The sequence below is a fragment of the Bufo gargarizans genome, chromosome 3 (genome assembly GCF_014858855.1).
Source record: "Bufo gargarizans isolate SCDJY-AF-19 chromosome 3, ASM1485885v1, whole genome shotgun sequence".
NCBI lineage: Eukaryota > Metazoa > Chordata > Amphibia > Anura > Bufonidae > Bufo > Bufo gargarizans.
In genome coordinates this window covers 606,255,881-606,280,492 of record NC_058082.1, presented here as the reverse complement: position 1 = coordinate 606,280,492, position 24,612 = coordinate 606,255,881, and the positions used below count along the sequence as shown (strand labels likewise).

At 45.6% G+C, this 24,612-nt stretch overlaps 1 protein-coding gene across 2 annotated transcripts in view; it reads right to left on the bottom strand.

The window, feature by feature from the left end:
• LOC122933063 (vitamin K-dependent protein S-like) overlaps nucleotides 1-24,612 on the bottom strand; it is a 74,967-nt gene that overhangs the window by 14,063 nt on the left and 36,292 nt on the right. For both annotated transcript variants that reach the window (XM_044287810.1, XM_044287809.1), the window contains exons 9-10: nucleotides 3,061-3,179; nucleotides 903-1,092 (exon numbers count right to left, since the gene is read on the bottom strand). In XM_044287810.1, coding sequence (XP_044143745.1) covers nucleotides 903-1,092; nucleotides 3,061-3,179 — 309 coding nt within the window. The remainder of the gene's footprint in view (nucleotides 1-902; nucleotides 1,093-3,060; nucleotides 3,180-24,612) is intronic.

The following is a 24,612-nucleotide window of genomic DNA, read 5'->3' as shown; positions in this document are numbered from 1 at the left end:
AAACAGCAGCTAGATAAGAAGGAGGGTTAAAGAGGTTTCCTGAAAATTTTATACTAATGACTTATCAACAGGATAGGTTATCAACATCAGATCAGTGTGGGTCCAGCTCCCAGCATCCCCACTAATCAGCTGCTGGAAGGGGCTCTAGTGCGCAGCAGCCTCTTTCTTTGTCTATGACATTGAGCCCTTTGTTTACATGGCCTTCCTGCAGCTCAGTTCCATTCAAGTGATGGGATTCAGCTGCAATACCAAGAACTGCCACTATGCAATGTACAGTGCTGTGCTTGGTATGCAATGAAGAGGCCACATTCTGAGTGCTGTGGCCCAACCATGTGATACTGACGCCTATCCCGAGGATAGGTTATCAATATATAATTCCTGAAAAACCCCTTAACAAATACTGTCCTGTATTTAATAATCCCATTCATACAGTTTATGCATATTACAGTATATTATACAGTGATTTATATTGATGACCTACCCTCAGGATAGGTCATCAGTATCTGGTTGGCAGGGGTTCAACACCCAGCACCCCCACCAATCAGCTGTTTGAAGAGGAGGCATCACCTTTTCCTGTTCATTACACTGCACTTCATCTCAGTAGTGCAGTGTAATAACAAGCACTCGCTCCATTCATTTGAATGGAGCAAGTACTTGTAATTACTCTAAGCCACCAATCCACAGGAGATAGTAGCACGTAGTGTAGTAAAGACCAGGAAGTGTAGACAGCTGGACAGCCAGGATCAAACACCCAATATGATATTGATGACCTATCCTGAAGATAGATCATCAATATCAGAATCTCGGAAAACCCCTTTAAGTGTGTACAAATTAGGAAAGAAAAGAAAAAAATATAGTTGATAGCAGTAAAATCAATAAGTCTAATTGAAGAGCCGTCTTACTATATGCCACTGTCCGTTATTGATTGCTTTCCCACCAGATGTAACTTTGGTCCATAAGTCATTCTTGAATTGAATTTCAATCTTTCCATCTCTCAGTGCCAGTAGAAACCACGAGGTGCTATCGGCAGACTCCGCATACAGAATCACCCCCTCTCCATCATATGTACGGAAGTCAAACTCTGCTGAAAACCTATTTGGAAAGTGAATTTTACAATAATTGCTTTGTAAAATGGAGAAGCTGTTATGAGCAGTCCCAATGAGACCAGTTCTGGTTCACCAGCAAATTGAGTTCTGCTCGGTATACTGGGTGGACAGCAAACTATCTTGCAGATAAACAGCACTACATTGCACAATATTCTGTATTAGTCTCCCAGTTAGTGGCTCTCCAACTGTTGTCTAAACACATCTCCCTGCCCTCTTAGCTGCAAGTTATCAGGGAATGATAGGAGTTGTAGTTTTATAAAACCTGAAGATCCACAGCCTAGACACCACTGTATTGGAATATAGATTACATACTAGTTCCCTAATGTCATGTCACTATTGGGATGGCAAACTTTAGAAGATGTTGTCCAGTAATAATCACACACGCTTCAAGGGAAATTCATCTTCCCCACAACTGCCAGTCAACGAAAGGGCTCCATATACAAAGCACTGCCTTGTACATGGACCCAGTATAGGGGCACTCTGAGACCATTTACACTGCCCGATATTCGGGCAGATTATCGCTAATGAGCGTTAGTAAGAAATCAGCCCATTTAAAGGTTGCGCCGATTACCCAATGAAATGCTTGCTCATCGGGTAATAGAACCATTGGTGCAGTCACCTAAATCATTGCTCTTGGCCAGCAGATTGGGCTGTCTAAACCGCCTTGGCTGCCCACAAACAAAATTCTGTATGGGTATGAGCATTGGCATTAGCGATCGCTCCTCCCCATACTGAGAAGGAGATCGCATGTAAATGTAGAGGTCACTTCCACTGACTAGTAGGCGATTGTTGGGATGAACACTTCCTTCCCATCAGCTACATCAGGGTGTGTAAAGGAGCATTTAGGCATCATGGTTTGATCTGCTGATTGTCAGGTTCCTCTTCTTTCTCCCGAGATGGCTGCTCCGCTTCTCGGACTACCTGATGCACACCTCCTGCTTGTTCTGCCCTCCCCTCAGATTGGACATGAGCAGTGTTGGCCAATCTGAGGGCAGCAGCAAGTCCTTGGACTACCAAATGCGCTGTATGCACCAGGTAGTCTGAGAAGCGGTGCAGACATCTTGGATGGCAGAAGAGATGCACAGTAATTGGAGGATCTGCATCTGAAGTGGTGAAAAGATGGGCAGCAGGTAAGTGTTCTGTTCATTCCACGGTTAATGTTATTTTTTTTTCTTGAACCAGAGGATTGCTTTAATGATCCATGTTGTATGGCTCCATTACACAGAGACCAAACATTGCTATGGGCACATGCTATAAATCCATGGGCATCCAATTTTATATGTTGGATGCTTCCATATTACAGAGGTACTCCATAACCACTGTTTTTAGGGTAAAATACCAAAGTCTGGCATTTCTCAAGCTAGTGTTAGTCAAAAGTCAGCTGGTGTACGATGCGACCAATTTATTAAGAACCATGGGCTTCTTAATACATCAGAAGAATTTGTGATGTCCATGTGTCAGAAACTGCAACCTACACTAGCTGGATGATTTCAGTTATAATTTACGCCAGTTTCTGGTGTGACCGTGCCCCCTTCTACTAAGCTCCGTCCTCTTTTAAAAATGTGTTTAGGGCAGTGGAGAAAGGCAAAAAGTTACAAAACTTTGCACAAACTATTGTATATCAGTTTGTACAGCCTTTGTAAATGACCTCCAGTTCCTCATGGATAGTAGATAAGTGCTCCAACCATTGGGACCTCAGCAATCGTGAGAATAAGGATCCACAAGTGACGCCAAACTCCATGAGAATGCGGAGCACATACTTGACCACTGCCCCATTTATTTCTATGGGACTGAGATGAATACTGTAGGCCTCAGTCCTATACTCATGCATGCACATCACCACTCCATTCTCATGGACAGCCCGGCAATCCTGTGGATAGGGGATTAGCGATATAAGCAGCACAATCCCTTTAATAATACTGTATACTGGCAGTAAAGAATTGCCTCTACTTACCTGGTAACATCTGGGAGTTTGAATCTCAGATATACAACAGGTATCCCTGTGAATTGTTCTGCCAGGTACAGAAGTTCATAATTAGTCTCCAGATTGAGCGGAACGCAAACGGGAATGCGCTAAAGCAGAGAAAAAAAACAAACAATAAAATTAATGTATAAAGGTACAGTACTTATTATTAAAGGCGCTGTCTGATCAAAAATAAAAATTAAGCAGAGGGGATAAGGGGAGAAATAAAAAAGAACCCCTTTACCTTACAAAGGTCCCACTGATCCAGCGAAGTGGCTCCCATCCTCGCCCTGTTCTGGTCCCCAGTAAACCAGGAGTGGTAAGGTGCCATTGACTACTGCAGCCAATCACTGGCTGTCAAAAGCTGTTCATGCACAAGTGACCTCTGAGGCCAGTGATTGGTGGTAGCAGTCATGTTAGTGGGAACAGCACCCTATCACTTCCCCACCAGATTCTGATTCATTTTAATTTTTAAGCTATTTCAGGTAATATTCATGGACTGCAGTCATAGATGCTGCTTTGCTAATTGGGTATAATCACATGACTTTAAAGGCTATGTACGCCTTTGGAGGCAATTTCTTTTTATCATTGCATTGTACTTAATTTAAGCTAAAAATCATTTTTTAAATTAGTCTTTATTAAAAATATGGAGTCCTTTTTTTCTGTAAATAGCTGAGCTGCTCTAGAAGCAGCCTCTGGATTATCTCTCTTTTCCGTCAGTTGGGGAGTTGACCGGCTCCTTATCTCTGCTCTCTGACATTATAAACACTCATTATAGCTCAGCTCTTATCTTACTGATAAGAATGTGGTTTAAATAAGTCTTTATGACCTATTAGTAGTTTAGAGATAAGGATTATTAGATGACCGGCATAAAGTGAAAGTGCCAGTCACACAGTTAAAAAAAACTGTTAACCTTTGTGACAGAATGGCTCAATATTTTTAATAAAGGCCAATTCAAAACATTTTAGCCAAAAATTAGTAAAATGAAATCATTAACAAAAATTGCCTTCAAAGGTGTACATAACCTTTAAACTGTTCATCCTGAGCTTTCTGACATCATGGTGGCCATAAGTGGTTGTTTCCACTGGATATTCAGCCTCCGAAAGACCAAGACAACTCAGTAACAGCCTTTACTCAAAAGAAAAACTCTAAAGGGGATCGAACATTAATGGTTTTTACTTAGGCCAGGTCGTCAATGTGTGATTAGAGGGGGGCAACTTGTAGAATTGGACTGAATGGCGAAATACTAGACACAACCACATGGACAGCGCTGTGTTGGGTACCACAGTAAAGGCACTGTAGTGCTGCAACAGGCATTGTAGGTCCATTATTTTGCTGATTGGTGGGGATTCAAGGGACCCCACTCCCACAAATTACATAGTGATGGTCTATCTTACAGATAAGCCATCAATGTTATTTCAAGGCAAACCCCTGAGATGTTTGCAGGTACCAACATTAGATGCAAAATTAATATTGAATGCTTCTTATAATTTGATACTACTCTTGCATTACTATTGAGTACTTAAGAGTTGAGTAACATCACAGCAGCAATGTCCTTACAAATACTGCTGAAGGATATTCTGCTTATTGATAGGATATGCCATAAATGTCTGATATGGGCTGGTCCCACCTCTGGAACCCGCTTGTATCTCAAGAACGGGACCCTGCCATGAAAAGAGAGGCTATTTTCAGAAGTCCCAAGGCAGTGAATGGAGTGGACACTGCACATGCATGCAGTGGCCAGGTACTTTCAGAAGTCCCACGGCAGTGAATGGACAAAGCCGCGCATGCATGCCATCCCCTTCATTCATGGCGGGGTCAGAGTTCTGTTCACATTGTGCGGTGCTGCATGGTAGCTGTAGCTGCTGTGATGCTGTGGGGGCTTAGACTGACAGCAGGGGTGTTGTCGGGCTGCTCGGTTTTACCGCCTGCAGGTGCTGTGTTGCGGCAGCGGTAGTCGCCATGTAGTGCTGTGCCAAATTAGAGTAGGGACCCACTAAATAAAGGCCATCTTGACGTGGAGAGTGGGTCAATGCATTTTTAGCAAAATCACCTAAATACACCTAAATTAGGCGTATTTCAGGCGCAGACCTTTTCCCTGCTCACGCCAGGTCTGAAATTGTGGATATAGCGTGGGCGGGGAAGGGGATGGACTGGCAGGCCCATCTCATTTACCATTTTCTACACCTGTTTCAGGCCTCATGCACACGACCGTTGTTGTGGTCCGCATCCGAGCCGCATTTTTTGCGGCTCGGGTGCGGACCCATTAACTTCAATGGGGCCACAAAAGATGCAGACAGCACTCCGTGTGTTGTTCGCATCCGTTGCTCCGTTCCATGGCCCCGCAAAAAAAATATAGCATGTCCTATTCTTGTCCGTTTTGCGGACAAGAATAGGCATTTCTACAATGGACCGCCCGTTCCATTTTGCAAATTGCGGAAGGCACACGTGGACTGCAAAAAACGGAACAGTCGTGTGCATGAGGCCTAAGGAGGAGAAAATAGTCTAAATGTATAACAGCATGAAATCTGTCTTACATTTAGAACTGGCGCTGGATGTGCCAAAGTTATGGATAGGCCTGCACCTACAAGGAGAACAGAGTGGAGAAAGTTGAGGAGTGCGGACTGCGCATGCGCAGCCGCCCTCCATTAATTTCTATGGAGCCGCCGAAAATAGCCAAGCGCTGGCTCAGCTATTTCCGTCGGCCCCATAGAAATGAATGGGAGTGGTGGCCGCGCATGCGCGGTGCGCTCCCATTCACTTCAATGGGAGAGGCGGGGAGCTGCGCCTGGTGGTGGACGGACCCAGGGAAACCTCCAGCCACAACTCTCCCCGGCTCCGTTCTCCTTGTAGGTGCGGGTCTCAGAGGTGGGACTCACACCTATCAAACAATGGGGGCATATCCTAGCGATATGCCCCCATTGTCTAAGATGGGATAACCCCTTTAATAAATGTGCCCCAAAGTGTCTTGTGGTTAGTTTATAAACAACGCTGGAAGCAATAGATCAAGGCATGGCATGTGGATGTGCAATCCAGATCTTTTTCTCCACCGTCTAGGAGCAGGTCCCAGAGGTGGGACCCACACCTATCAAACATTTATAGCACATCCTATTTATGTGCCATTATTATCCTTACGGAGGCAGTTCCTTTTTCACATTTCTTGTAGTGATAGAAACCACTCGGGATAACAAATATGCAACCTGACTAGCAATCCTACAAAAAAAATGGATCACACGTCAGGTTTGGCTTGGAAATTTCTATATTGAGAGAGATATTTTTATCTGAACGCTCAGCACTAGGGCTTGGTTCACACCTCTGTAGCTGTTAGAATCCAGATGAAAGTCTATACACATAAGCTTTGAAAGTTACGTCTGTGAAAGCAAACAGCGGGATCAGCGGCAGGATCCAGGTAGAAGAAACACATCTATGTTACTGCTCTCAGCACACGGGAGGAGGATAAAAACAGAGGATGAGATCAATAATTGAGAAGTGCGGACGGTGTGTTATGGTGTTCAGCAGCTAATTGAGTCTGCACAGTACGGCTGAGAAGATTCACCTCTCCAAATCCCAGCTCACTTCTCCTCATTACCGATGAGCTGCAGCCAGAAAGATGAAACATGGCGCGGAAAACGCCCCGGGGTGCAGCTGTCAGCTTCGCTAATAAACGGCACAAGATATCAAATGGTAAAACCGGTCTGTGATGGTATTTTCTAATAAAAAAAAGGAGGGATGTGCTTCCTGATCTCAGTTCTCAATAATCTAAGGGTTTTCCTATTAAACTTTTTGTCATATTATGAATGACTGACTGGGAACCTTACCAAATCCAAGAAGGAGTGCCCGTTCCCCTGTTCTCGCCCTACGCTACCAGTCACTCTTCAAGCCAGCACAGAACCCAGACAATACAGAAGTGGAATCATAAAAATGTTGAATGGGTGCTGTGGGGGGTTAGCTCTTTTCTGGGGGTCATTCACACAAGTATCTTCGCCAGACACCAAGTTTCAGGTCCAAACATCGGTTTATTTGGCACCTCAGCAAAACAAACATAAATGATACAAAATAAACACCTGCCCGGCTGGGCTCTAACTAAACATAACATAACCTGACTCACCTAAAGCACTGTTCACACACGATCATAACATGCGGCTTTCCCAACCCAATGTCCATCAGCCTCCTGGCTGTACAGAGCACCGTTCACACACGGTCTAAAGTCCAGTGCCTTTATGGGGGAGTGTGGCCCAGTAGTCCTCCCGACTCCAGCCTTGTGACCACTTGCACCCAAGCGTCACGGCATCCCCCAACAATCTGGCTAGCACCTAGCCCCGTGGCCCCTCAGCCAGCCCAGCTGAGAACACAGAGCCTCCAGCAGGACTGGGTTTCACAAAAACTCTGTCTCCTTCCCCAGACTGGGAGCCACACCCAACAGGATTACATACCATCCCTGGACATGGGCATATTCCAAAATCCCATACTGGAGCATGGGGAACAGGCACCCACCCAACACATTGCCTGTTCCCAGTAAAAGCCAGCCCCGGACTAGCTGAAGCCAGCTAAGCTAACTGTCTTGGTGTCCAACAACTAACTTGGTGGCCACCTATATCTAGGGCCTTTACTCCACCAAGGCCGGGCCCCTTGGTGACACGCTCCTGGTGCAAACCCCCTTTTTTCATGCTTCCCCGGGTCTTTACTGCACTCATCACTAGTCACATTGCCACAGTGCTCAGATTGTACTATATGGCTCTAAAAGTCTATAATTATCTGACTTTATCTGACCATCCCTGGAATCGGGCAATAACGAAATAAGGTCCAAGATAAGCTAAGAGAGTTGAAGTCGGTGGGACATTAGCACCTGCTCAATGACCCTAAAAAGAGACAACTGGGGAGAACACCGAGCGTGTAGCTGGCCAGCTAAGACCTGTCCTAGGTTGCTAGTATAGCTTATATGTTTATACAGCTAAACTGCCAATAACCTTAATGCAATTCCTATGTTTGTGTGTTAAAGACAAAAGCTGAGTTATTTACAGTGACTTCATGTTTGGATGTCATATAACTGTTATATATTGTGTTCACAGAAAAGATAATATGCCTTTAAAGGGCTTCTGTCACCCCACTAAAGTAATTTTTTTTGGGGGGCTAGTTAAATTCCTTATACTGCGATATATGAAAATATAATGGTGTTACTTACTTTCCTTCAGCAGTTTCTTCTAAAAACAAACTTTTATAATATGTAAATTAGGTCTACTTGCTGGTAGCCGCCGCAAAAAACCACCCCCTCGTCCTGTTGATTGACAGGGCCAGCCGTGATCTCCTCCTCCGGCCGGCCCTGTCAGCATTTCAAAAATCGCGCGCCTGTGTTCATTTGGCGCAGGCGCTCTGAGATGAGGAGGCTCGCCTCCCCAGCACTCCCTCAGTGCGCCTGCGCTGATGATGTCTTTCTCTTTCGGTGATGTCATTGGCGCAGGCGCACTTAGGCCTCTTTCACACGGGCGTCAGTTTTTTTGCCCGGATAAGAGCCGGGTGCGTTGCGGGAAAATGCGCGATTTTTTCTGCGCGAGTGCCAAACATTGTCATGCGTTGCACTCGCGTGAGAAAAATCGCGCATGTTTGGTACCCAAACCCGAACTTCTTCATAGAAGTTCGGGCTTGTGATTGATGTTCTGAAGATTGTATTATTTTCCCTTATAACATGGTTATAAGGGAAAATAATAACATTCTGACTACAGAATGCATAGTAAACCAGCGCTAGAAAAAATATTTAACTCACCTTAGTCCACTTGCTCGCGAAGCCCGGCATCTCCTTCTGTATCCTCTGCGCTGAAGTTGAACAGGACCTGGGGTGAGCTGCTCCATTAAATATCGGTTAAGGACCTTCGATGACGTCACTCCGGTCATCACATGGTACGTCACATGATCTTTTACCATGGTGATTCACCATGGTAAAAGACCATGTGATGACCGGAGTGACGTCATCGAAGGTCCTTAACTGATATTTAATGGAGCAGCTCACCCCAGGTCCTGTTCAACTTCAGCGCAGAGGATACAGAAGGAGATGCCGGGCTTCGCGAGCAAGTGGACTAAGGTGAGTTAAATTTTTTTTATTTTTTTTAACCCCTCTAGCGCTGGTTTACTATGCATTCTGTATTCAGAATGCTATTATTTTCCCTTATAACCATGTTATAAGGGAAAATAATAATGATCGGGTCTCCATCCCGATCGTCTCCTAGCAACCGTGCGTGCAAATCGCACGGCATCCGTACTTGCTTGCGGATGCCATCCGATTTTCACACACCCCATTCACTTCTATGGGGCCTGTGTCACGTCAAAATCGGACAATATAGAGCATGCTGCGATTTCAACTGAACGCACAAGTGATGCGTTAAAAACATCGCTCATGTGCACAGCCCCATAGAAATGAATGGGTCAGGATTTAGTGCGGGTGCCATACGTTCGCCGCACGGATCGCACCCGCACGGAAAACTCGCCCGTGTGAAAGGGGCCTTAGGGAGTTCTGAGGAGGCGAGCCTCCTCATCTCAGAGCGCCTGCGCCGATGACATCACCGAAAGGGAATGCACTGAGGGAGTACTGAGGAGGCGAGTCTCTTCATCTCAGAGCGCCTGCGCCGAATGAACACAGGCGCGCGATCTTTGAAATGCTGACAGGGCCGGCCGGAGGAGGAGATCGCGGCTGGCCCTTTCAATCAACAGGACGAGGGGGCGGTTTTTTGCGGCGGCTACCAGCAAGTTATATAATGTTCCTACTGTTAATATAGTGATTAGAACTGTATACTGAACCAGTTATATGTGTGTTTACTTACAGTTCCACCAATTGCAAACTACAAAGTTCACAATCCAAATTAAAATTCCATATTGCAAACCAAATTGCATACAACCATACCAGATCATACTCAACCAGTCTGCAAATAGTTACTGCTAACTGCATACTGCCAATTGCAACCAAATTCAGCAAGTAGAACTATTAGTTAGACCTCAGATATACCTCTCAGAGAGATCATAAAGTGCTTAAATAACTTAAAGTGAGAGTACAGATACTGAAGAGAGAAATATATTCACCATTTTATGTTGAATGACAAGATTGAACAGTTGAACCACCATCTTATGCATACCGCCATTTTATGATATCTTTTCAACACGTATTTTGTACATGGACTATCTGCTGCGGAGGCGGCAGTGTTATATATGAAGAAAAGTTGAAGTTAATAAAGAAGTTATTTCAAGCATTTGGTGTGCTCTTTAAACCTACTGTTTCCATAGAATGGCGCTAGAGGAATTACAGAATAACAGACAGTCTGGTTAGACTAAAAGTCAGAGATATCAAAATTCTTCTAATGCCACAGCGCAAAAGGCACTTCATAGTGCTGCACCTGCCACACAGAGATCATAATATGTAATTGGCATTTACCAATTTATAGCTTAAAGGGGTTTTCCGGGACCACTAAGCATCAAACATAACACACCTGTAGGAGAAAGTTTGCAATATACTTACCATTACAAAGTGACATGGATCAACTGCTCAGGAACCTGGTCGTCTGACACTCCTCTGTCATGGTCTTTACCAGGTTCTTTACCGGCCTGGGCTTTGGACTGAACGTCATTTCTACTTTGGACATACCCAGAATATTTACTTTCCCTGGCACATGCGCAGATGAGGTCGATTCAGGAGTTTGCACATGTGCCATAGAGAGGAGTAGTTCTTGCCAGTCCACAGCAGACGTGGCGTTCCATCCATAGACCAGATCGAAAACCAGGTAAAGGAAGTGGCTTCGGCAGAAGCTGTATTTTTTTTAGGAGTGTCATGTGACCAGAATCTACGCAACTTCAGAACGGTAAGTATATCTAGTGATGGACAAACATCGGTCCAGGCCGGTTCGCGAATGCGATCACACGAACGCGATCAAATGTTCGCGAACCGCAAGTTCGCAGCGAGCCCCATTCACTTTAAAGGCAGGCGAACCTGGAAAACCTTCAGGTCATATTTGCAGCCACCAAATACTTACTAGAAGTGCACAAATAGTCCCCCAACATGGACAGTGATATACCAGAGGTATTATTCGAATTTGCGATCTCCATTTATTATTTTTTTCAATGCGAAATATCGGCAATGTAATTTTCACGTATGCGCATGCACAAAATAGGCACGGCCTACTACAGCAACTGGTTTCCACCAGACCGAAGTTGGATGCGATCAGAAAAGATGGTTGGCAACAATTTTCACGACGTTGAATTTCTGATCACTGTAAGTAATTTGACATTAAAGCAGTGTATTTGATTACATTTCACATGCATGTTATAACAATCGCTGTATATGCAGATCGAGCGTTTAAAAAGCGCCATTGCAAAAATCCCTAATGATGCGTTTTAGTTTTTTTTCGTGGTACACACAACTTTACATTTTATAAGGTCTCATGAGATATTTGTGATTGATACTTGTGACATCACAGCAATTTTTTTGTGGGACAACTGGTAAATCACACCAGTAGAAATGATTGTTTCCAATAGTGTTTTTCACTCTGTGTAGCTGCGTTAACTCAGCAAAACCGCAAACAAATGCTGCACTACCTAAATGCACTATATAGAAAGTATATTATTGGTATATAGCACCCCTGCTTCAATCTGTTTTTTTGGGGGGCAACTGGTAAATCACACCAGTAGAAATTATTTGTTCCAATAGTGTTTGTCCCTCTGTATAGCTGCAGTATCGCAGCAGAACCGCACACAACTGCTGCACAATACAAATGCACTATAATATACTTTCTATGAAAGTATATTAGAAGTACCCATATTTTTCGCCCTATAAGACGCGCTTTCCCCCCCCCCAAAAGTGGGAGGAAAATGGCAGTGCATCTTATGGGGCGAAGGCTGCCATTTTTACACTGATACACCGCCGACCGCAAGCCGCACAGTTTTGGTATGGCAGCGGGGCCCGGTGCAGTCACTTTATTCTATTGCACCGGGCCCCACTCACTGAACTAATGCTATCTACTGTAACTGCAGGCAGGCAATGGTTAACTATACATATGTTCGATCCAGCACTGAGCAGTTGTACTTACGACCATAGCAGGCTGGAGGCAGGAGGCTGGGCGGGCGGGCACTGGCAGCGTAAATTCCTACGTCAAGTGCCTGCTCCTCCCACTTTATGAATGAAGCAGGCGGCGCAGGCATGCGACGTAGGAAGTTGCGCTGACAGTGCCCGCCTGCCCAGCCTCCTGCCTCCAGCGTCCAGCCTGCTATGATCGTTAGTACAGGCTGTTCAGTGCTGGATCGAACATATCTATAGTTAACCATTGCCTGCCTGCAGTTACAGTAGATACCATTAGTACAGTGAGTGGGGCCCGGTGCAATGGAATACAATGACTGCACTGGGCCCCGCTGCCATTTAAAAACTAGTGTAGATGCCAGCCCCCAGCCCCTGTATTGGGGGACATTCACAGTGGCTGACACTGTTATGGGGGGGATCTGTGGATCCCAAATAGCATAAGATGCTATTTATCTGACATCCACAGATGCCCCCATAACAGTGTCATCCACAGACCCCCATAACAGTGCCATCCACAGACCCCCATAACAGTGCCATCCACAGACCCCCATAACAGTGCCATCCACAGACCCCCATAACAGTGCCATCCACAGACCCCCATAACAGTGCCATCCACAGACCCCCATAACAGTGCCATCCACAGACCCCCATAACAGTGCCATCCACAGACCCCCATAACAGTGCCATCCACAGACCCCCATAACAGTGCCATCCACAGACCCCCATAACAGTGCCATCCACAGATCCCCATAATAGTGTCATTTACAGGCTACCATTAGTTCAAAGCCCACCAAAAGCACACCTTTTGGTTCTAAATATATATTTTTTCTTATTTTCCTCCTCAAAAACCTAGGTGCGTCTTATGGGCCGGCGCGTCTTATAGGGCGAAAAATACGGTATATTACACCCCTCAGTAAGTCACACCTATCGATAGCACACCTATACTATTCCTTGAAAGGACTTTTGTGGCCCTATTAGCTAGCGTTTGGTGTCCCTAACAGCCTGTCCCTGCTCCACACAGCAACCTCTCCGTACACTGGCAAAAGACTGAATGTAAAATGGCGGCCAAATCAGGTTATTTATAAGGTAGGGGGTATGTCCTGTACCACCTGATGGATGTGTCATGGGTCAAAGTTCTTCACAAGGTAAAAGAATATGGCGGGCGCGAATACCGCCATATGTTCGCATGTTCGGCGAATCGCCACGAAGCGACATGCGGGCGAACCGCAAGGCCATCTCTAAGTATATCATAAACCTCCCCCTACAGGCGTGTTCTGTGTAATTAAGGCTTCTTTCACACATGCATTGTTAATTTCAGTGTTGAGATCCATTTAGATTTTGCACATCAGGATGCATCTGTTGCGTTAGAATGCGGTTGTGTGAAATCAAAATGAAAAAAAAAACGGTTCCGTCACTAAATACATTGAAAGTCAAAGGGTTATGTATCCGTTTTTTTAGGCTCCTAAAATAAATGGATCCGTCACCATTCACTTACATTGTTTCAGTACCGGATCTGTTTTTATAGCCGGACGCAAAGCCACAGCTAGCAGCGGTTTTGTGTCTGGTCATAAAACGGAATGATGCCAGAACTGAAGACATTTTTATGCATCCTGAACGGATCTCTTTCCATTCAGAATGCATGAGGACCAAACGGAAATGTTTTTTTCCGGTACTGAGATCCTCTGCCGGATCTCAATACTGGAAAACAACAACGCAAGTGTGAAAGTAGCCTGAGGTGGCTGTAAATCTCTGCTCATTCAGTGAGCGATCCTACCAGTGATCAACAGCCTTCCCTGCGTACAGGCTCGGACTGGCCCATAGGGGTACAGGGGAATCCTACAGGGGAATCCCCCGGTGGGCCCTTGAGCAAGGTGGGCCCCTAGTCTCCCACCCCCTGCACAAGTGGCACATAACACAGTAGACTTACCGCACTACATACATACAGTACAGACCAAAAGTTTGGACACACCTTCTCATTCAAAGAGTTTTCTTTATTTCCATGACTATGAAAATTGTAGATTCAAACTGAAGGCATCAAAACTTTTGCTTTGATTACTGCTTTGCACACTATTGGCATTCTCTTGATGAGCTTCAAGAGGTAGTCACCTGAAATGGTCTTCCAACAGTCTTGAAGGAGTTCCCAGAGATGCTTAGCACTTGTTGGCCCTTTTGCCTTCACTCTGCGGTCCAGCTCACCCCAAACCATCTCGATTGGGTTCAGGTCCGGTGACTGTGGAGGCCAGGTCATCTGGCGCAGCACCCCATCACTCTCCTTCATGGTCAAATAGCCCATCCCAATACAGTCCATCCGTTCATCTTTTCTGCGTCGCACAAATACACGGTGGTTGGAACCAAATATCTCAAATTTGGACTCATCAGACCAAAGCACAGATTTCCACTGGTCTAATGTCCATTCCTTGTGTTCTTTAGCCCAAACAAGTCTCTTCTGCTTGTTGCCTGTCCTTAGCAGTGGTTTCCTAGCAGATATTCTACCATGAAGACCTGATTCACACAGTCTCCTTTTAACAGTTGTTCTAGAGATGTGTCTGCTGCTAGAACTCTGTGTGGCATTGACCTGGTCTCTAATCTGAGCTGCTGTTAACCTGCGATTTCTGAGGCTGGTGACTCGGATTAACTTATTCTCCGCAGCAGAGGTGACTCTTGGTCTTCCTTTCCTGGGGTGGTCCGCATGTGAGCCAGTTTTTGTAGTGCTTGATGGTTTTTGTGACTGCACTTGGGGACACTTTCAAAGTTTTCCCAATTTTTCGGACTGACTGACCTTAATTTCTTAAAGTAATGATGGCCACTCGTTTTTCTTTACTTAGCTGCTTTTTTCTTGCCATAATACAAATTCTAACAGTCTATTCAGTAGGACTATCAGCTGTGTATCCACCTGACTTCTCCACAACGCAACTGATGGTCCCAACCCCATTTATAAGGCAAGAAATCCCACTTATTAAACCTGACAGGGCACACCTGTGAAGTGAAAACCATTTCAGGTGACTACCTCTTGAAGCTCATCAAGAGAATGCCAAGAGTGTGCAAAGCAGTAATCAAAGCAAAAGGTGGCTACTTTGAAGAACCTAGAATATGACATATTTTCAGTTGTTTCACACTTTTTTGTTATGTATATAATTCCACATGTGTTAATTCATAGTTTTGATGCCTTCAGTGTGAATCTACAATTTTCATAGTCATGAAAATAAAGAAAACCCTTTGAATGAGAAGGTGTGTCCAAACTTTTGGTCTGTACTGTATATTCAATATACAGCACCTCAACCAGCCTATGTTTATATAAAAAAATTGTTAAAATATTTATTATATTTGAATGTATCCGTACAGTGGGCCCCCAAAATAAATTTTACTGGTGGGCCCTAGATTCCCCAGTCCGACACTGCCTGCGTAAGTGTGTATACAGGGATACTATAGCTGTCAATCACTGATAAGACCGCCCCCTGGACTCCTAAACCCAGAATGAGTAGAGATTTATATCAATACACAACACGTTATACTCAATCTTTTCCCGCAAAACCCTCCATGAATCTGCTCAGCTCCTCCTGCTCTACGGGTATAATATACTGCCTTCAGCTCAGACACCATGTCCAATGTGATGGGTTCCCTTTAAAGCCAGTTTCAGATGATTGTCCCACCCCGACCATGGGTCTACTGACCTAAAGCCACAGCATCGTGGTGATCAGTAGACCAGTGGCCTTGTCAGGACACTTGCCCGTAATATGGCACATAAAGCAGCCTTGTCTGAAGCTGACCTAAAGTGTGTGATGAAAGGAAGACTCAAGACTGTGACCCCCATGATCCCAATATCTGACTTGACGAGTAGCTGTCTAATGAGTGCATTTGCAGTCCGTATAGGGCGCGTACATTGTATAGCGGAATCCGCTGCTCATTTTAATGAATAGGGCTATTCACATGGCGTATCTTTTCCAACATTATTTGAAAGCCGCAGCATGTACGAGTTTTTTTGTTTATTTGCTTCCAAGTCTATGGGAGCGCATTAAAAGTGCAAGAAGCAAGGAACATGCATGTAAATCCGGATGAATTACTGAAGCAATACTGAAGCCAATCTGGAACCAGTGTATATTCCAGAGACGGAATGCAGACAGATTGCAAATACCCTCGTGTGAAAGAGGCCAGTAACTGTCTCCTACTAATGGCGATGTGACATTAATTCATGAATAGCCGTGTCAGGAAGGGGCACGCATCGCTGAGTAAAGTGCTTCTAACCACAGCGGACATCCTCCCAAACAATATGGCAGAATTACCCACTGCAGGGTCCACTGCTGGGCGCATTTAGATAAGCCCATATTACTTTGACATTTATGAGGTTTGAAAAATTGAGATGAACGGAGCAAAAGCCATGATTCCCAGCTCATGCATATAATTGTACACGGTTACATGAGGACTAGCACAGCGTGACTCGGGGAAGCAGTTACATGATGGATGCAGCAGGAGCAGGGTGGTTTGGTCACATGCATAGCCTGAGTCACTCGTGCAGGAGGAGAGAAATGTTATTAGTACAGGGACTGGCAATCGGAGAAGTTGTTTTTTGGCATTTTGGAAAGTGCAGACGCTGTATCCATATAGTGGTATGAGATATACAGATATAGATAAGACCTTAGAGCAGTAGCCTTAAAGGGGTTCTCTGGGCTTTTATTATTGATGACCTATCCTCAGGATAGGTCATCAATATCAGATCGGCGGAGCACCTGCCGATCATTTCTCTTCCTGTCCGCTGCTGGGGTCTACGATCTTTGCCAGACAACAGCGGACATACAGTTGATCGCCAGGGGCTCCAGGTGTCAGACCCCCGCCGATCTCATATTGATGACCTATCCTGAGGATAGGTCATCAATGGTAAGTCTAGGGCTATACAACGACATGTGTCGCGCGACACATAGGGCACAACTACACTGCAACATGTGTCACGCAACATTTTGTCGCACCAATGTCGCGCGACAATTTTTATAATGATAGTCTATGGTGTCGCACTGCGACATGCGACATGCTGCGACTGCGACACGACAGTCACAGAAAAATACATCTTGGATGGATTTTTTGCTACTGTCGTGTCGCAGTATTTCGCATGTCGCAGTGCGACACCATAGACCAGGGGTAGGCAACCTCCGGCACTCCAGCTGTTGTGAAACTACAACTTCCAGCATGCATACTTACTCTGCTCTTCTAAGAACTCACATAGAAATGAATGGAGCATGCTGGGAATTGTAGTTTCACAACAGCTGGAGTGCCGAAGGTTGCTGATCCCTGCCATAGGCTATCATTATAAAAATGGTTGCACGACACATGTCGTAGTGTAGCCTTAGCCTTAGGCCCCAGGGAACAGACCTGCAGAGGGCATGTGTGGTCCCAGCCAGGAGGGCTGGGGGGCCACAAGGCTGAGGAAGCCTGAGTTTGGGGGGGACCCAGCGACACCTTAAGAAGAGGGGTGTTGCGCGGTCAGAGTCAGGAGGACTGCTGGACCTCATCCCCCCAAGGTATTTCGCTGCTTCCACCAGGAGGACTGGTGGGTTGCATTGGTCACAGCGAGGAGGCTGTCTGACCGAAGCAGAATACCACAGTGTGAACACTGACCTAGAGGTGAGTTAGGGAGACCCCTGTATAGTGAGTGCCTAGCCGGGCAAGCCTTTATTGTTTTGTGTTGATGTAACACGTTGTGAATTTTTTTTTTATGGTATAACTTTTGTAGATTTACATACTACGGAAAATCAACATTGATATAACAATATTTATGATGCGCTGAAGTTTTACTTCCCAATAATTTGAGTTCAGAATTTTACATTCCCATCTCAAATAAAACAATGAAACTAAATGATATATCCAGGAGATGGCGCTGTTGAGCCTTTCCTGAATTTTTATTACAAAGCGTACATTTTCTTGCAGCTTAAATCAACAGGAAATTAAAGCTCTGTCTGATGTCATATTTTTCAGTACTAATTAGAATATGGCTATCATCATTTAAGAAGTACACAATAAACTGATGAGATGCATTTTCAGATACTGTCATGGAATTGGTATGAAGAAGCCAGGTTATCTATTATTTTGTACAGTTATTAGCAGACGGGTATAATATATCTATCAACATGGTTCCTGGATGTGCCTGGAAGGAAACAGCGGGTCATTTTCAACTGACGAAGACACTGAGAGAGTCATTTCACTGGACTTTATTACCTTATTTTTCTGCGTGGCTGTTTTATGACGTGACGGGGGCTGGATGCGGCAGTGCCAGGATCTAATTGATGGCACATAACGGTATGATTATTCTACAAGGCCTCGCCAAGTGCAGACAGGCCATCATCTTACTTTATGTAAGTTGCGCACAGTAACACAGAAAAGTTGGAAAAATAAGAAAACCCTATCTATTTCAACCTATTATCCTACAGTTTTAAATCCTGAATTTAGTAAATGAATGTCGCATGAGGGAGCCGTCATCATGTAGGGGTCATTCCCGATATGGAAGAATGTATCCCACATTAGGGATCTATCTGCATACGGCAGTCCTCAAGTATTGGCTGTTCAACCCGCGAACCAAAGAATGGCAACGCCACGATGCACCTGCTCAGGGGAGCATCAGGCCCCACAGTAAAAATTAGTCTAGGCGGCCCCCCGCACCAACCAGTTTCCCAGTACACATGCGCCAAACACACCCTGGCAACGTGGAACGCAAAGCGTGATTTCTGACAGTTTTACCGTTTTTTTTTATTAAGTGGAAGACATTTTTAATTAAAAAATTGTAATAAAAATGGACCTTCTGTGTCACCACTTTATCCAACTTTTATGTCGGAAAAAGGGGAACAGGTTAGTCAGAAATATGGCGCTCAATCTAGACACTATGGGGGTCATTAGTTAAATAGAAATACACCTATATTAGGCGTATTTTTGGCACAGACTGCAGTGCAAAGGTCCTTTGCTCCGCAATCTGCAACTTTTCCCCGCTCACGCCGGGTTTAAAAAAGTGGGCAAGACGTGGGCGGTGAAGGGGACGGGCTGGCAGATCCGTCTCATTTACCATTATGTACACCTGGTTTAGGCGTAGAAAATATGGCCGACGACTCTACATAACTGTGTCTAAAACCTCGGTCTTTATAAATGTGGCCCTATATTTTTCTATGTATTTACACCAGACAACTGGCAAAAGTACACTAATAAATCTCCTATTATAAAACTGTCTGCCTGCAGCCTGCACTAGGGGGAGCTCAGTACATAGGAATGTATAGTTATCATTGCTGTCAATGGAAGCTGTACAAATTTCTCAGCGCTGAGCTCCTCCTAGATGTGGCTGCCAGAAGCTGCCCAGCTCTCTTCCCCCCTGAGCCTTAGGTACACCTACTGCATCTAGGTATTCCAAATTATCAGGCAGAAGAACTGCCCAATCTTAGAAGACAACTACTGTATAAAGCAGCGGTGGGACTGTGCAGGTATGTACACAGAAATCATAAGGCACCACAGCGCAACTTACAAAGGGATTTGATTTTTGACTTGGGGAATAATAGAATTCTTGCCACTAGGGGGAGCTTGCTAGACATGTATGTTTTAGTCAATGGAAGGATTTTATCAAGCCATGCACTCCAGAATTCAGACTTTAAAAGTTAAAAACTTTTGTGACTTTTTGAGGATATTTCCGCTAAAATGTAGCAACTTTTAGCATTTTTACACCGCTTGCTACAGTTTTGAAAAGTGGGTGGGAAAGGGAGTGTGGTTAGCTATATTAATACGTTTCTCTCCATATTTATCACTACAACATTTTTTAAAAGTCACAAAATCCGTTGCGAACTCACTCCAGTAGCGGGTTGGAGGAAAAAACTGGAGTAACATTTCTAGACAAAGGTGTTAGGTTATACACTGGGGCAGATTTACTAATAGTGTCACTCTTTACACTAATATGAATCACAGTCTTATTATTAGACACATTTACTATTCTGGTACATGGACTTTTGTAAATTGGGAGTATCCTAAATCATGCACCAGATTTATGCTAGAATTCTGCAAGTCCACCAAATATTTGTTTGTGTGCCAAAAGAAGTGTCCATGTGCCAAAAAACCTGTCTAGTCTTAAGTTTCCACCACCTATAAGTGGCTGTAGCTGTACTCCAAAAATAGGCAAAAATTTTGGTGCATTTTTTGGCACACATGATGTCATCACGCAGCCGCTCCAAATCTTGCGTAGGCTGCGGACGTATACAGAGAGGAAATGCGCACCTGCGCAGTCTGTTATCTTCTGCTGCCAACAAGAAGCACTCCCACAAAAAATGTTATTCTCTGACCTGTTAAAAAGGCATATGATGTAATCTGTAGCAAAGGTTATTACTGGTGACTGTATTTGTGAGTTATAACACCCCTTCTGATCCCCAGCTGTGTCATGTGACCAACACTTTCCAAATAACACTGCATCTGCGCGGCAGAAAGTCAGTTTCTCTATGTATTCTTATGGAAGCCTCAATGTCAGTCTTATAGGAATGAATAGAGAAGTAACTGACTTCCTGTCCTGTGTTGGAGATCAGAGTGCTGGTCACATGACACAGCTGAGGATCAGAAGGGAGGTTATTACTCACAAATACAGTGTCTGATAAGAATATTACATCATGCACCTTTCTAACAGGTGTGAGACAGTGACAGGTCTCACTCAGGTTAGAGGCAAGGAAGGGGTGGATAGTTCGGTCCACACCCCTGTTCCACCACAGGTGAGAGAAGCTGGAGGTAATCAGCCTGGCACAAAGCACCTCCCAGAATGTCAGAAAGGGGGAAGTGTGGTACCTGTGGAGAGAGGCCTGGAGGCTCTGTGAGTGTGGTCTCAGCCAGGCAAGGCTGAGGGGCCACGAGGCTGGGTGGTAGCCAGGAGGCTGTGGGACATTGGCTGACAAAGCCGCATGAGTTCGCAGGGTGTGAACTCTGACCTAGGTGAGTCAGGAAACTTTGTGTTTAGTTAGAGCCTGGACGGGCGAGTGTTTATTATTTTGTCATCTTGTTGTTGCTGGTGTTGCACAATAAATGCAATGTTTGGACATTATATACGTGTCTGGTGAAGTAACCTGTGAGAATGACCCCCGGAGAAGAGCTAAACCCCCACAAATGGTGTCGGATGCGGGCAGGTGTCCTTGCTGATAATTAAAAGTGCTGGAAGCCTGCTAGTTTGCAGGAGCAGCGGCTGCTGGAAAACTGCTGGTGTTAATCTGGACATTTTTTTTTTCTGTGGTGCAAAGTGTGCAGGGTTTAAAGGGCCAGAAGCCAGTGAGAGAGATTGACCTGTGGAAGTTTTTTTTAATGGCGACCTGGATGAAAGATGGTCCGGTTTGGCGGAAAGTTCGCATAACGGAGGTGATGTCCTCTGGGGGAAGTGGACCGGTTTGGCGGAAAACCGAGGCCACCGAGAAAGTAATGAGGCAGCTGGTACAGAGATCGGATCGTTTGTTGGTGGAGCGGAGTGCTGCCCTTGGGAGCGCCAAACCCGTGACGGCTGTGGGTAAGGGCGTTCCAGTTGTTACTTATGCAGCAATTAAAGTGACAGGCAGCAGGGCTCTGGAGGTTGGGCATGTTGCTGACCAGTGCCCTAACGCCTCAGAAGCCCTGTGCTGTGGTATGAGCCGGCAGCAGTTGCTATCTGCCGAGCCAGTGGGTGTAAAAACACCAGGACTAGAGACTGCTACACAAATGTGTTACCCTGTGGAGAAGGGCAGTCCAGTCCAGGCGTTGTTGGATGCAGAGAGCCAGGTGATCCTGGTACCTGCCAGCCAGGTGGCTGAGAACTATGTGCGGGACTTTCATGGAGTTAGCATGAACTGTCCGGTGGTTCTCCCTGAGTGTGAGACTATGGTGACAGAAGGGACTAAAGTGACACCTAGAACCAATGGTGCCAAGTTATCTGCATTGCCTAATGAAAATGTGAAGTTATGCAAATTAAGTGATAATGATAACACCCTTTTTCCCTTGCAGGCTGTGATCAGGAAAAGAGGTAACCCTGCTGGCTTAATTGTATATGTGGCAGGGATGTTGATTGAAAGTGAGGCAATGCTAGAAGGTGTTCCACATGTACTAGGTGCAGATAAGCCATCTCCACAGTGTTCTATGGTTAGTGAGCCTGAGCAAGTGCAGGTGGTTCTCACTGAGGGGGATATTGTGTCGTTGTTATGGGGTAAGGTAGACACTTCTGCAGATAGTGAGGAAACTCCTGCAGAACCTGTACCTGTCCCTTTAAGTGAGGATCTAAGAGAGCTGCACTTTGACCTGCATGGGGAAAGAATATTGACCAGTGAAAACAATGGTGCTGGTAAAGTGAAAAGTGATGGTGACAAGAGTGTGGAAATGCATAAGGAAAATGTGATGTCATATGAAATATGTGACGACAGTGATGCACCTTTTCCGTTGCAGGTTGTGGTCAGGGGAGAAGCGCCCCCTGGTGGTAAAAATGTAAATGATAATGAAACTTTATTTTCTGCATCTGCTATGTTTCATGAAGTGCTATATGACTTGATCAAAAGGTTTGAAGACATGCATATAAGTAGTGTGGAGCAAAGCCCAGCTCCAGCTCAGTGTTTGAAGGTGCAGGAAAATAGGATGGGGTTAGAGGGTTTACCGCACGGACCAGAGGTGGAAATGCAGTCTCCACAATGTTGGTTGGTTACGAAGGAAGTGTCCCAGGTGGGGAATAGCTCAGCAGTGCCCCTAGAGGTCAGAATTAATAATGACACGAGCGGTATAGGTGACGTATGTGCTGTGACTGATAGCAACCCAGAGAGTGAAACAAAGGTGGTTACTAGTAGCGACCAGACAGTTATATCTGACGAGATGGGAAAAAAGTCGGGTGACATCAGCCTAGTGTCTGAGGCCCATGTCCAGGCAGTTATAGATAACCTGACCCGACAGTACAGCTGCAAACAGGAGAAGTGTGACTGGCTCCTAGCTGAAGAGAAATACATTTCGGCTCGATATGGTGAAAAACGTGACCAAACAGAGACTGATGCTTGGGAAAAGGAGACCAAGGCCCTCTCCTTGGCTAGAGCCCTGGAAGAAGCGCTTGAGGAGCATGCTGAATTTGAGAGGCTGAACAAGCAACTCCGAGCAGAGACTGAAAATCTCATGAGCTTAAAAGATGAGTTTGAGAAATCTAAGGGTACTCTCGAGCAGCAGGGAGAAGGTGAGAAACCTGAAAAGGAGAGTTCTCTGCAAGACGTCATGAAGCCAGAGCCTGTTAAAAATGGTACTGGAGATGGTGGCGCTGTGGTGCTGGCTGTGGCAGAGAAGATGGAAGATGCTTCTGCTGAACCAGTTGATGGGGCTGATGTGGATGCCGAAGACCACAGACCCGTGGGAGCGTGTAGCCCAGGCCTGGAAGATGTCCCCTCTGCATACAAGGCCTTCCAAATAGCCAGCAGCATGCTGGGGAAGAAATACGAGGAGGTGAACGATCAGTTTTTGGATCCGGGCTATTACGATGGGCTGTATCTCCTGACTCCTCCCCAAAAGGAGAACAGTATCCTGGGTGAGCCTCTGGAGAAAATGACAGAAGACGAGGAGTCTGCTGAAGACCCTGGTGCCTCCTGCCTCGGTGAGAAAGAGGGGGAGGAATTAACAGGGCAAGTGTATGGTGCCATGTCCGAGAAGGGTGAGAAGGCGGTCAAAGAGACTGGAGACTTTGAGGAGACAAAGGCTGAAAAAGTTAAGGCCGATGTGTTGGTTGACGTGAAGTCCCCAGGTGCTGCAGAGACCAAAGTTAAACCAAAGGGAGCCGCTGCCAAAGTGGAAAAAGCCACTAAAGGAGCAGAGGTCTCTGAAACTGCCATCGTAGCTGGGGTAACTACTGCTGGAAAGAAGGAAGAAGTGACCCAGATGCACGTAAAAGAAGCGAGTAGGTGCAAGCATGCTCTGCTGAAGGAGCCCTGCAAAGCAAAGGAGAAAGTGTCGGGACATGACCATGACTGGGAACAGTTCAGTCAAGAGGTGCAGCAGTCCAAGAAAAGACATGAGGCGCATGTGCAGGAGCCAGAGGATCAAAAAAGAGAGAGGGATCAAAGAGTGCATCGTTATCACCCGGGAAAGAGGAAAAAAGAGTATCTGGCCATGAGTTGGGCACTTGAGGCCGTTAGGCAGATTAGATTGGGCAAGAGGCTAGTTTGGGTGATAAACCAAGCTCTGCTGGCGTGGGTCTGGCAGAACAAGGGGAAGGTACGTGTCACCGAGGGTCCTGGCCTCGGTGAAATAAGAACCGGTAATTTTCTGTGTCAGCAGCAGCTAGTGCTCGCTGACACTGTGTTACTTAGTGTGGCTGTAAAGCCAATCTGGGCCGGTTCTTATTGGGAGCAGCCAAAGAGCAGGGTGGGTGGCTGTTCCCCACGTCCAGGCTAGGTCGATACCCTCTCACCAGCCTCCCGTGGTTATGCAGGTGTTCAAACTCACGGGCTTGAACAAAGGGGGGGGGATATGTGAGACAGTGACAGGTCTCACTCAGGTTAGAGGCAAGGAAG